Source organism: Lycium barbarum, chromosome 8 (genome assembly GCF_019175385.1).
Source record: "Lycium barbarum isolate Lr01 chromosome 8, ASM1917538v2, whole genome shotgun sequence".
Classification (NCBI taxonomy): Eukaryota; Viridiplantae; Streptophyta; class Magnoliopsida; order Solanales; family Solanaceae; genus Lycium; species Lycium barbarum.
Window position 1 is genome coordinate 7,983,919 of NC_083344.1, and position 12,369 is coordinate 7,996,287.

At 35.4% G+C, this 12,369-nt stretch overlaps 2 protein-coding genes across 2 annotated transcripts; one reads left to right on the plus strand and one right to left on the minus strand.

Moving 5' to 3' along the window:
• The first annotated feature begins 1,644 nt into the window (after window positions 1–1,644).
• On the plus strand, window positions 1,645–5,955 carry LOC132605863 (expansin-A6-like). Its single transcript, XM_060319125.1, has 3 exons — window positions 1,645–1,880; window positions 2,802–3,120; window positions 5,347–5,955. Exons 1-3 carry the CDS (start codon window positions 1,727–1,729, stop codon window positions 5,654–5,656), a joined length of 783 nt encoding a protein of 260 aa, XP_060175108.1. The 5' UTR covers window positions 1,645–1,726; the 3' UTR covers window positions 5,657–5,955.
• A 648-nt stretch (window positions 5,956–6,603) lies between these two features.
• Window positions 6,604–10,336, minus strand: LOC132605864 (factor of DNA methylation 4-like). The gene is made up of 2 exons (XM_060319126.1): window positions 7,873–10,336; window positions 6,604–7,409 (listed from the first exon to the last, which is right to left on the minus strand). The coding sequence occupies exons 1-2, from the start codon at window positions 8,374–8,376 to the stop codon at window positions 7,221–7,223; spliced, it is 693 nt and encodes a 230-aa protein (XP_060175109.1). The 5' UTR covers window positions 8,377–10,336; the 3' UTR covers window positions 6,604–7,220.
• Between the last annotated feature and the right edge of the window lie 2,033 nt (window positions 10,337–12,369).

Here is a 12,369-nt window from a genome sequence, read left to right on the forward strand (position 1 = left end):
TGTTAATAATAATAGTAATTTATCCAATCATGAACTCCTATTGTTTATGAGAACAAAAAAAAAGAAGGAAAAAGTAGAAACCGACAACCGAATTTCTCTTATTAATTCCCTATTGGTCTTACTCCATTTGTGAAACGGTTCCAATTTTCACGTAAATTGCTGACTTGTTGCCCTCATCTCGTATCGTAGTATGAAAGGACTTTGGATTATACAACTGTAATTGAATAATTTAATGTCCTTTTTCTTTTTTGAAAAATAACTTAAATTGAAGAAAAGTAAAATTTCTTTGGACAGAAAAGTGGACCCCATATAATCCGTTCAAAAGAAGCAATTCCATTGGAGCGTAAATTACATATTGCCGAAAGATCGATAATTACTCCAATTTATTACTCCCTTCGCTTCGATTTGTGTGAAATAATTTGACTGGATACTAAGCTTAAAAAAAAATAAAGGCTTTTAAATTTTATGGTCTAAAAATAAGTTAAAAATATTTGTGTGGTTATAAATCATCTCGTTAAGTGTAAAAGATAAAGTTTAAAGTTAAATTGTTCCCAAATGAGGAAATGTATCATTATTTTTGGGAAGAACTAAAGAAGAAAGTGTATCACATAAATTGGGACAGAAGAAGTAATAAAGAAAATAATACACTAATATTACCTTGTATAGTTAACTACTCATCTCAATTTATGTGTCATAGTTCATATTTGGGGAATCAAATTTCTAAATTTTGACAATGAATTTACACATAAAATCTTTAACGTTTTGAATAAAATTTACATATTTAAAAATTATGTAAAAAAAAATAAAAGTCACAAATATTATTAATAATTTAAAATATTAAAAAGACATATGAAAAAAACTACAATAAAAAAAAAAAAGCTTATGTGACTAGAGAAATTTGAACACCACCTCATACATTGGGAGAAGAGAGTAAAAGTATTTTATATTATCAGTACAGTTTTACCGATGTAACATGTCAATTTCCATAATGTGCAGTTAACCCATCGTAGTAGGTTGTTACCCTATTTTTCGAATTCACATATCAAGCTTAATAGTGAGAGTTGCCTGTCATTATAAGTTTTTAAGTAACTGCAAATCAATAAATTGATAAATAGTAGGAGTAATTAATAATCTGATAAAATTTGTCACTGACCTACTATCACATGTTATGTACTACAAAAAATCTTTACATAGTGACTAGTGAGTGTATATATATGTTTTTATTTTAAATTTATTTTTATTATATAGGCGACAGAGGAAGAGGAAATGTATATATTCCCTCTGCCTCAAAATACTTGTTATATTACATCCATACATTCCTTAAGAAAATATTAACTGGGAAGAGTGTTTGACTATCTTATTTTTATTTATGTCTTAAAAAATAATTTTTCTTTATTAAATATTTACTTTATTTATAATTGAGGTGCTTGTATCTTCAAGAACAATTACTATTAAGGGTAAAATGAAAAAAACAAATTGTCGTGAACTTTTAAAACGAAAGTATTTTGAGACACACGGAGTAACACATAAATACATAAAAGTTACTCTTAAAAACTTTCAATTTCCATAATGAGATCATTAATAGTACTCAAATTACTTCAACTGCCACTGGTACCTTCTCCATAAGTAGTCCTCTTTCCCTCCACACTTTCCTCCTCATCCCCATCTCTCTTGTCTCTATCTAACCATTCTTCGTAAACTTTTCAACTTCTTTTTTTCCAAGAAAATGGAGATTATGAAGTTGTCCTGTATTTTATCTCTAACTATTTCACTAATTATAGTAGGTGTTGAAGGTAGAATCCCAGGTGTTTATAGTGGTGGATCATGGCAAAGTGCTCATGCTACTTTCTATGGTGGCAGTGATGCTTCTGGTACTATGGGTATGTACACCATTTTTCCCACTTTAAACTTGTCAAATTTCAACTCACAAGCTACCCCTTTTATGGGAAATTTATTGGAATTCAACTTATGTATACTGACAGTATAAATAATTGTTATACTATCTATGTATTTTAACCTGTTATAGCAGATAATCTCAGAGTTAAACTTGTGTTGCATTATGCTGTATGCTGTTAAACACATCTGTGTATATGAAAATATTTGAAGTATATTATATGTTAAGTTCAAGTCAAAGGCAGATGTGTCCATAATGTGCTTAAAAGCTACATTATGATGACAATTATACAGCATTAGTAAGAGTACTTCTGCAGTTGCTCTGGGTTTTGCTCTGGTTTTTTGTACAGTAGAACTGTTTGTTCTGTTTTAGTGAGAACATAGATCATGTTCTGCTTCAAATTTTGCATAAAATGTGGAAATTGCCCTAGAGTTGAGATGATTCTTGAAATAAACACAAGTCAGATGTAAATCTAGAGGTAACATTTTATCCGGGTTTTAACTTATATACACTGACAATGTAAATAAATTTTCCATTAAGATGTATTTTAACATGCTATAATAGGTAGTTTAACTAATTACCTCTTTAAATAAATGATTATTTCTAGTTATCTTTAGATGACCTGATAGTGTGATATAATTACAGCATTAAAAGGTTTTCCTTTTCCTTTAATTACTTTATGACTATAGCTAAAATATAGTAATGGCAAATACACTTAATCTTTACCGGTGACCTATCATCCCCTATCTTTAGTAGGGGGGGGGGCTAACAAGCAAGAAAAACGAAAGTGTTAAGGCATAACGGCTTTTGCGCAGCTAAAAATACATTTTTTTTTTGTCAAAATCAACTTTAATTTCTCCGTTCTTGCTTTAGTGAAATAAGGAGCGCTAACGCGACTTTCTTGCAGGTGGGGCATGTGGATATGGAAATCTTTATAGCCAAGGCTATGGAGTGAACAATGCAGCATTAAGCACAGCATTATTCAACAATGGGCTAAGTTGTGGAGCTTGCTTTGAGATCAAATGTGACAATCAGCCACAATACTGCCATCCTGGGAGCCCTTCAATTTTAATTACTGCAACTAATTTTTGCCCTCCAAATTTTGCATTGCCTAATGATAATGGTGGTTGGTGTAACCCTCCTCGTCCTCATTTCGACCTCGCCATGCCCATGTTCCTCAAGATTGCAGAGTATCGTGCTGGAATTGTCCCCGTCACTTATCGTCGGTAAGCATTTTTGAGCTTTAGGGGAAAAAATATTATTATAAGCGTTAATTGCATACCTGATAGAGATAAGGGCTTTTTCCATGTTTGCCCGTCGGTCGAACTTAATTACTAGAGCTAGGAAAAATATACAACACATATATATTGATTACGTATATATGTATATCATATGTCTATGTGTGTATATTCTATGCATATTTCTATTTAATAGGCAAAACATATACATTTGCTTGCTATAGTGAGCGGTTAAATAAGATAATTATGCCTTAACTGACTTGACATACTAGGTTAAAATACATTAATAATATAAGAGAATGCTTGTAGTGTCAATACATATATGCTTTAATTTCATGGATTTTTAGTATTCGGAATTTACTAACCGCCTAATTCACAGTCGTGACGGGTAAGGCCATGAGTGGTAAAGAGCTCAAATTGTTTTTTTTTTTTTGTTTAGCTTTTCTTGTTTCTTGTTTTTTTTTTTTTCATTTGTTTCTGTTTCTTTCGGTGCCCTTTCGGTTTTTCTTGTTCTTTTTCATGTTTTTTTCCTTTTCCTTGTGGGGTCATTTTGAGCTGGTTTCCTTTATTGGTTTTGTTTTATAGCCCTACCTATTTTGTGTCATAGGGCACTGTTATCACTTGGTTTTGTTTGATAGTACTTATTGTGTCATAGGGCACCGGTATCACTTGTCAAAGTAGGGTGTGAGCTACATTAATAGAGTAATATTTTAATGATTCTTGAGTAACTCAGTGGAAAAGAGACAACATTACATGATATTCCATTTTCAATTTATGTGTATCCATTATCTATAGTCTATTTAACAAATAACACAATCAGATTTTTTTATAATGTCATTCGTATATAACAACATCTCTCTATAACAATTAAGTTTTTTTGGAGCTAATTTTTATTTTATATTTTACTTTTCTATAATAGCATTTCACTTATAACAACAATAATCAATTTTATAACAGAACACTCTTTGTAAAATTACTCTATAACAACTATATAATTTTTTTTGGCAATATAATAATTATACATCTTTATGAGATAGAATATTTATGATTATCAATAATAGGTGCAGAGATTTTGACCAATATTTGATCCTTTAGTATATTATTTGTGAAAAAAAATCATATGAATATATATATATACATTCTAGAAATTTGGCATGTAAAATTAAAAAATTAAATTTTATGCATTTTTTTTGCCTATATAAGGAAATATTATTTAAATGTCAATGCAGTTATGGATGTATAACATCCATTCTCTATAATAATCAAAATATTTTGGACCCAACGATACTGTTACAGAAATGTTTAACTGTTTCACTATTTATATTTAGTACTCCATCTGTTTCAATTTATGTGAACCCATTTGACTGGGCACGGCATTTAAGAAAGAGGGTTTTTGAAGCTTGTGGTTCAAAATAAGTCTTGAATATTTGTGTAGTTGTAAATCATTTCATAAAGTGAAATCTGTTTTTCAAATTACGAAAGAGATCATTTATTTTGGCATGGACTAAAAAGGAAATAGATTCATGAAAAAGAGGGAGTAGTTTTTTATTCAACGTCCACATAATATGTTACAGATTACAAAATTGTTCAAAAGGAATTTTGATATATCACACATATTTTTTGTTCAAGACCACAAAAATGAAATGTTTTCTTTACTTTTTAAACTTTGTGACAGGTTAAACTAAGTAAAATGAAACGGACAATATGCATATTCCCTTTAATTTGTGTCTATTAGAGTTAAATTACTTGGTTTGATGTAAAGACCGGACGAGGAGTAATTTTTTTTCATAAGACATTATAGTTTGAATTTCAATATTTTTAGATAGTGAGTTGTCATCTACTACAAGTTTGAACATTTTGTTTGTGGAAAATCTGGAAGCTAGTCTTACATGCACATTCTCCATAGTGAATGTCAAACTCCAAAGCCCTAGGTGGTGGAGACACAGATTTAATTAACCAGTGTGAAAAGTCGTCCCAGCCACACTGTTTTTTTCATCCTTAATTAACGGTCCATGTTTCATGCTAACATAGGATTTACATTCTACAACAAAATGATGTTCACATTCCATAGAACTTATTGTAACTGTTCTGTCCCAAGACTTTTTCTGTTTTCAAATTGACTAAACTGACTTGATTCTTGATAAACGAGATAGTATAAAAGTTTTTTTAAACTGTCAGTGTATAGAAGTTAAACCTATTTGTTTGTTTATGCAGGGTGCCATGTAGGAAGCAAGGTGGAATTAGGTTCACTATCAATGGTTTTAGTTACTTCAACTTGGTTTTGGTCACCAATGTCGCGGGTGCAGGTGACATCACAAAGGTTATGGTGAAGGGTACGAGGACTAACTGGATAACATTGAGCCGTAACTGGGGTCAAAACTGGCAAACAAACTCCATTTTGGTTGGTCAGTCATTGTCGTTCAGGGTCACAGCTAGCGACAAGCGCAAATCCACCTCGTGGAACATAGCCCCTTCCCACTGGCAATTTGGACAAACATTTGTTGGAAAGAACTTTAGAGTCTAACTGGGCTAATGAGGTGATTGTAATACAATATATAAGACTCTGGTTCGTGCACTTCGAGTTTTATTGTTTAGATCCTATTGAAATTCGGGTTTTCTCGTTTGTCATATTAACCTGCTTTTTTTTCTGGTTAAGAAGAGCTGAAGTGGCTGCAAAAACATGTAGCCCGCAGCTGTTCAAAGAACAATGTAGTAGTATCAATGTAATGTTTTAGTACTACATGATGCGTGGGCAGTGTATTTACTGTATTTCAATAACTTTTAGTTGTTTACTTTAATTGAAACATCTAAGTTCTTGTGGTATTTTACAATGCACTTTTTACTTCCCATTTAATGGCTATATAAAGTATAAATGTAGACACTTTGAAATTACTCAAGTGCACATTTGATTTTGCTTTTTCTATGAAGAGTATCCTGAGACAAAACACTGTATTCTCTAAGTATGGCTTTGGATGCCGTTTCTAGTCTTGACTTTCATCCTTGAACTTTTTCCGGACAAACACACTTCGATGAAAAACAAACTTAAGGTGTTTAAACTAAAGCAATGAATGCAACATCGGCTTGAGGAGCCTACATTTAAATGTTCCAATTTCATATGTTAAAGACGTATATACCATCATAAAGTAAAAGTAAAAGATTAGCAATTCTGATCATAACACCTACACACTTTCTTCTTTCTCTCAACAGATGCTAAATATGGTATAATGTCATTCAAAATGGTGAACAGATGACATTCAATGTTTTTGAAGTATATAAGATAACTTTGATACTACCACTCAAGTGTCCATTTGCTTTTGCTATTCCTTAGACAGCCTTGGATTCTCCAAAGCAGGGCTTTGGATCTTGGATTCTCCAAAGCAGGGCTTTGGATTCCTTTTGCAGCACTATTACAAAGGAGTCATCTACTAAAAATGAAGTATATAAGATAACTTTGATACTACCACTCAAGTGTCCATTTGCTTTTGCTATTCCTTAGACAGCCTTGGATTCTCCAAAGCAGGGCTTTGGATCTTGGATTCTCCAAAGCAGGGCTTTGGATTCCTTTTGCAGCACTATTACAAAGGAGTCATCTACTAAAAATGGTTCAATTTCTTTTGTCATGACAAAAAATTACCATAGAGAAAAGGTAAAAGATTAGCAGTCTGAACTGTACAACCATAACATATGCTGCTTTGTCTAAAACAGATTCTAATTTCTTGGAAAGGTATAATATGCTATTCGAAATGGTAAACATAACCATGAAAGTTAATGCTTCTTCGCTTTGCTGGCCTTCAACTTCTGGAGAACATCTGTTATTCCTTCATTGAGGGTAGCTCTCCTTCCTAGTTTATAATTCCAAAAATCCGTGGTTATGCACCTACTATTTCCTTCCTTCATCTACATCAAAGCAGTAGTTACCAGTTCATAAGCAGCTTCTCCAAACTCATGCTTCAAATTGTTCACCTTTCGTCGTTATCATCAATGATGTTTTCCTACCAAGACACAAGAAATAATTAAGTTATACGTAAGGGGACACAGAGATGGGAAACAACTATGAACCTATAATACCTCGGAACCATTTTCACTGGTTACATCTTTAAAGGGATGCCAATTGGGATCCCTAAGATGATGCTCCAGATTGAGTACAATTGAGCAGCTTTCAGATCTGCATCTTTTCCGAGGAATTTTCTCTTTGTTATCTCCTGAAATCTTTTAATTTCAAGTTCTCCCATTCTCTTGACACCGATTAAAGCTCGAGAAGAGTACTGCTTCATTCCCTAAATGCCATGAAAAAACATGTTTAATTTGTCAAATTTTCACCATGTAAGAATGACTATCCAAAGTACACTGTCTTTGCAAGATGAAACCTCAGGAGAAGGAATTTCAATAGTTCGACTGGTGCTAACAGACTTTTATGACTGCATAAATCTTCATGATTTGAAGCCTGTTCACTAAGTCCTTACAACTTAAAGTTATGCATAAGTATGTAGAATTGAATATTCAACAGCATGGAATATGGTAGAATCTCAGTTGATGGTGTAGATTTTAGGAAGTTTGAATTGAGCTGAGAACGAAAACAGAACATGTGCATACAACTCTTTCAGGTCAAAATGAATTGAACGTGCTTTGTTCTGCTTCTAATTATTCTGATGTTCGTACTCGATTAAAGGAAAAATAAAAGTTTGAGTTTTATTCACAAAATAGATAAGACTATTGCAGAACTGTGAGAGTTGTACTTACATCGATCAACTCCTTCCTGGCATCTTTTAACTCAACATTTGCCAGTTGCTCTTTAACAACTAGAGCTTGATTCAAAGCTTCAAGATCTTCTAGTTCTTCTTTTTTGTCCCTCATTTGTGCACCTGCCTCCTGATACAATAGAGTCTGAAACTGTGTGCTCTCATCCTCATCATCATCAGCCTCGGCATTTGATTCTGCACCCTCAAGCTCAACGTCATAAGTGGACCCCTCCTCCTCAATTGTCATCTTGCCCTTACCATGATCTAGAGTCTTGATGGGCACATCTACAATAGGATCACGTGGAAGAGGGTCCACTGAAACAGGCACCTTAAAGAGAGCTGGAATCTCCTCAGTGGTAAGAATGCCCGTGGGTAATGCTTTTGGCTCAGACGGTCCCTGACTGCCATCTAGTCTCTGTACTCTACCCTCTAGGACTGCCACTCTAGTCACTACACCAGAAACAGCGTCTTTGCATTCAGCCCTCTTTGCTTCTCTCTTTAACATCAAGTTCAGGGTGTGCTGGATAGCACTCAAGGTGTTCCAAAGGTCTCACATGTGACGTGATAGGGAACATTCATCAAATGAAGAGGCCTCACTCCTCCAGGTGGTTGAATCATCATGTTTACTTTGGCATTGGTGTCTGTGATATGTTGCTATGCAAAGTCGATGTCAGAACCTTTTTGTCAGTAGCTATATTCTTTTCTAGTGTATCCACCTTTGTACTAATGTCCTCCTTTACCTTTTGAATGTCAGTTTTGAACTCTTTAAAGATGTTGCGAAGTTTTTCGGCTTCTATTCTTTCGCTCACTGCGTGAGTAGATTGCCCTTGAGTCCCAGAAGTAGTGGCAGGAAAGGAGGCTGAGGTGGTGGCTGGCACTGACTGAGCTGTGGAAATGACCGGGACTGACTGAGTGCTGGAAGTGGCAGGGACTGACTTAGTGGTGGAAGTGGCAGGGACTGACTGAGTGGTAGAAGTAGCAGGAACTGACTGAGTGGATGTAGCACGCACAGGAGCTGGATATAGTGGGACTCTTCAAGGCTGAGACTTCCCACCTTTTGGGTCCTCATTTTGAAAATTCCTAATATCAGTTGGTATCGGACATCCTACTTAAACATCACCAGGAATGCTATGAAGCTCGTGGATCTTCATTAGCTGTGTCAGAGTAAACACTTCCAGAAGGGTGGAAGTGATAACCGCTCCCACATTAATAGGCCACACTTTCATGATAGCTGCAATTAGTATGGCTGTCTTATCAGGAACCTCCCTCGGGTCTAAAGTTGGTTGAAGACGGTTAGTAATCAAAGCTAACCAATTCTTTACCGTGGGAATGAGTGTATGCTTAAGAATAGTAGCCCTTGGAATGTTCTGCCATTCTCCAACATGTTCTGGATCACCTATGAAGTCAGCAGCCCAAATTCTGTATTTGCCCGTTTTGTCATTAATGGAATCTATATATTCCTTGTCGTCCACGGGCGGAATCTCAAGCACAGTGCTAAAGGCCTGAGGATGGAAAGGCACCACCTTGCCCCTCACTGTTACCTCTCTTGCTGATCTAGGCAACACTGCTGCATTTGCAAAGAACTCTCTCAGAAGAGTTTGATTCACAGCCCACCTCTGATGAGCCAATACTCTCCAATTTCTTCACTCCAGCTCAATCACAAATTCCAGGAAACCTTGTCTAGCTGTCACATTGAGTTGCACCCTGCTGTCGTAACAGAAAGCCCGGGGCTCCATTTCAGCTGTCCCATCCAAATAAACATTGTAAAGCTCTTGAGCCTTTGGAGGGTAAAATCTAACAGTGCTCCTCCTTCCTCAGCATTGACTTGGTTTTGTGCGGAAGGCTGAGGAAGTGGTGCTGGCAATGCTGGAGGTGTGGCAGGAGCAGTGCTACTGGACTCAGGACCCTTTCTGGTTTTCTTTCTTTGACCCTGAGGATTAGAGGGTCCTTGAGGTCTTTTGACAGCTCAGGCTTTGTTTTTTATCCCTCTGGTAAGTGTTTTGTTTATCTTTCATTGACTGCAACTCTGCATAACCAAAAACAAAAACTAGGTGATATGGGAACTTAAGAGTTCAACATCAATGTGAAAGACAAGAGAATGTGTATTGATGGCTCAATGAGTGGCACAGTGGAAGTTCATGCCCAAAAGATGCAATATGCATTGATTCAGGCCTTGAGAATGTCAGAGAGTGTAAATCGATTGCAGAAAAAGAGTTCAAAATTCAAAATAAAATTTCAGATTTTTGCCCAGTTTCACCGTTGGAACCAGGGAAAAGAGCACAAGAAATGTAATTATGTCTGCGTATTACCAACATCAACATCTATTATTGTGGATATAATGAAGATGGCTTTCCTCAAAACATTAGCTTCTTTCTTTAACTCGATAACCTCGAGCACAAAAAAATGTAATTTGTTTGATTCCCAATATTTCTCTCACACTTGTAGCAGCGAACAATAATCATGTGCAGCCTGCAGAGTGCATATACGATACAGAGAAACTGATTGGCCTAGCAAGGGAGATTAACTTTCTCACTCACAATAGCATAAATTCTGACCATCTTTATCAAAAAATAATAATAGTAACAAGTAAAAGGGACCACCTAAACTCATTCAAAATGAACCACAAACATTGTACAGGAAGTTTAGTATAACATGTCGAAGAGGGACAAAAAAAGGAGAAGTTCCCAAATGTGTGTCACTTCCAAGTAACCTGGAAAGACTTTTTCAATTCAAAGTGCAGTATCTCTCATGTTTCATATGAAATAATCTGGTTTTGATGCCTTTTGCAATGTGAATCATTTAATCAGCTTTGCGTTTCTACTTCTAATAAGAACCAGAAAAAAATTTCCTTTTTTTTTTTTGCCATACAAAGAACTAGTATCAGAGACATTCACCTGTATTTAGATCTTATTGTGCAAACAATCTATAAATCGAAGTTCCGAGAAAAATAAAAAAAACAGAACCTGATTCATTATTTTGCTCAGCACCAGAGGCAACAGAATTGTTCAAATTATTTGATTGATCATCATATGTTTGGGCTTGAGAGCAGCTCGGAGCATTCATTAATTGCAGAATATAGGACCGTACTTTGTCATCATGATGTTGTTGAGTAACCAATCTGCTATGAACTCTGGTTCGCACATTTTGTTCTCCAAAATTAAGTACTTATCTATTTTCAAGAACCTGTAGAAGTAAGGAAAACCAAGAGTATAGGTTTGAAGAAAAGCTTCAGGGAACAAATCTGATGTTGGGTAAGGCGACGCTTCCATTGCATCGCTTGGTTTCACTAATATGCTCATTGTGCATGTTACTCACATATATCAACTGTATGGCTGAAGCCCTATCAATACCTTAAAAATCAAGTTCAATAAGGAGAGACAGTAAAGCTAAATAGCTGGCTTGGTGCTGAATATCAAGACAGAGTACTACTTATCTTTATATACTAGTAGTATCTATATTCTAGAAAAAGAACATAAGAAGAAATAGTGAAGTTGTGAATCGCTTATGCAAACGAAAACAAGCTTAGCCTATATCCTTTGAGGTAAGTTTAGAAAACAAACTGAAGAAGGAAGTAACAGAACTAGTAGTTTTCTGTTTCACATGTAACTTTTATTCATATGATCGTCAAAAGTTATAGCATACATGTACCAAGTCTTTCATGTGGTCCTTCACTAATGAGCCACATCAAGATGCTGCTTCGTAAATGTTTCTCTCTTTTCTCAAGTATATATAAGGAGAAAATTCTGGTTAAATAAGGAATATAAAAAGTACATTCTTGAGTTCACTAATACAGGAAATTTTGCCTGAGATGAAGAAAGAAGAATAAGCATTAATTTTTGTCACGAGTGTTCCTAATGGAAACACAGGGAAAACTGTTTCAACATATTCCAAACCAAAGTTCAAGCATGTCATACACTTAACCAAGTAGTGATTATAATATAGGGCAGTGATGTGCCGTGGATTTGTGGCACATTCGACTCCTTTTTATTATGAATTTTGGTTGTTTTCAAGTAAGTCTGATTCTTGTTAATATATTTTTGTTGTGTTTTAGGAAAACAATGGCCCAAAAGCAAAAACAAAGAACAAAGGAAAAATTGGCCAGAAATGAAGAATCGACGTCCCGTCGATCAGCCGACGGACCGTCCTTCGAAGCGTCGATAAGCTCGATTTTCCAGTGATGACATTAGTTGAAGACGACAAAGGATGGAGACATCGACGAAGCGTCGAACTGATCGACGCTTCGTCGTTTGTGTCGTCAATCAAGATCTGTCAACAAGAAGAGAGAAAGATGGAATACTCGACGGAGTGTCGAACTGTTCGACGGCACCGTCGAATGGATCACATTGCTGAAGATACAAAGGACGGAGGAATCGACGGATCGTCGAAAGATCGACGGTCCGTCGATCTTGCTATCGGGGGCAATTTTATCAGTCACTGCTGTGCGTTTTTTGCAGCCTATGTAAAGAACATTTTAGGTTATTTTTAGTAGTCAATTTTC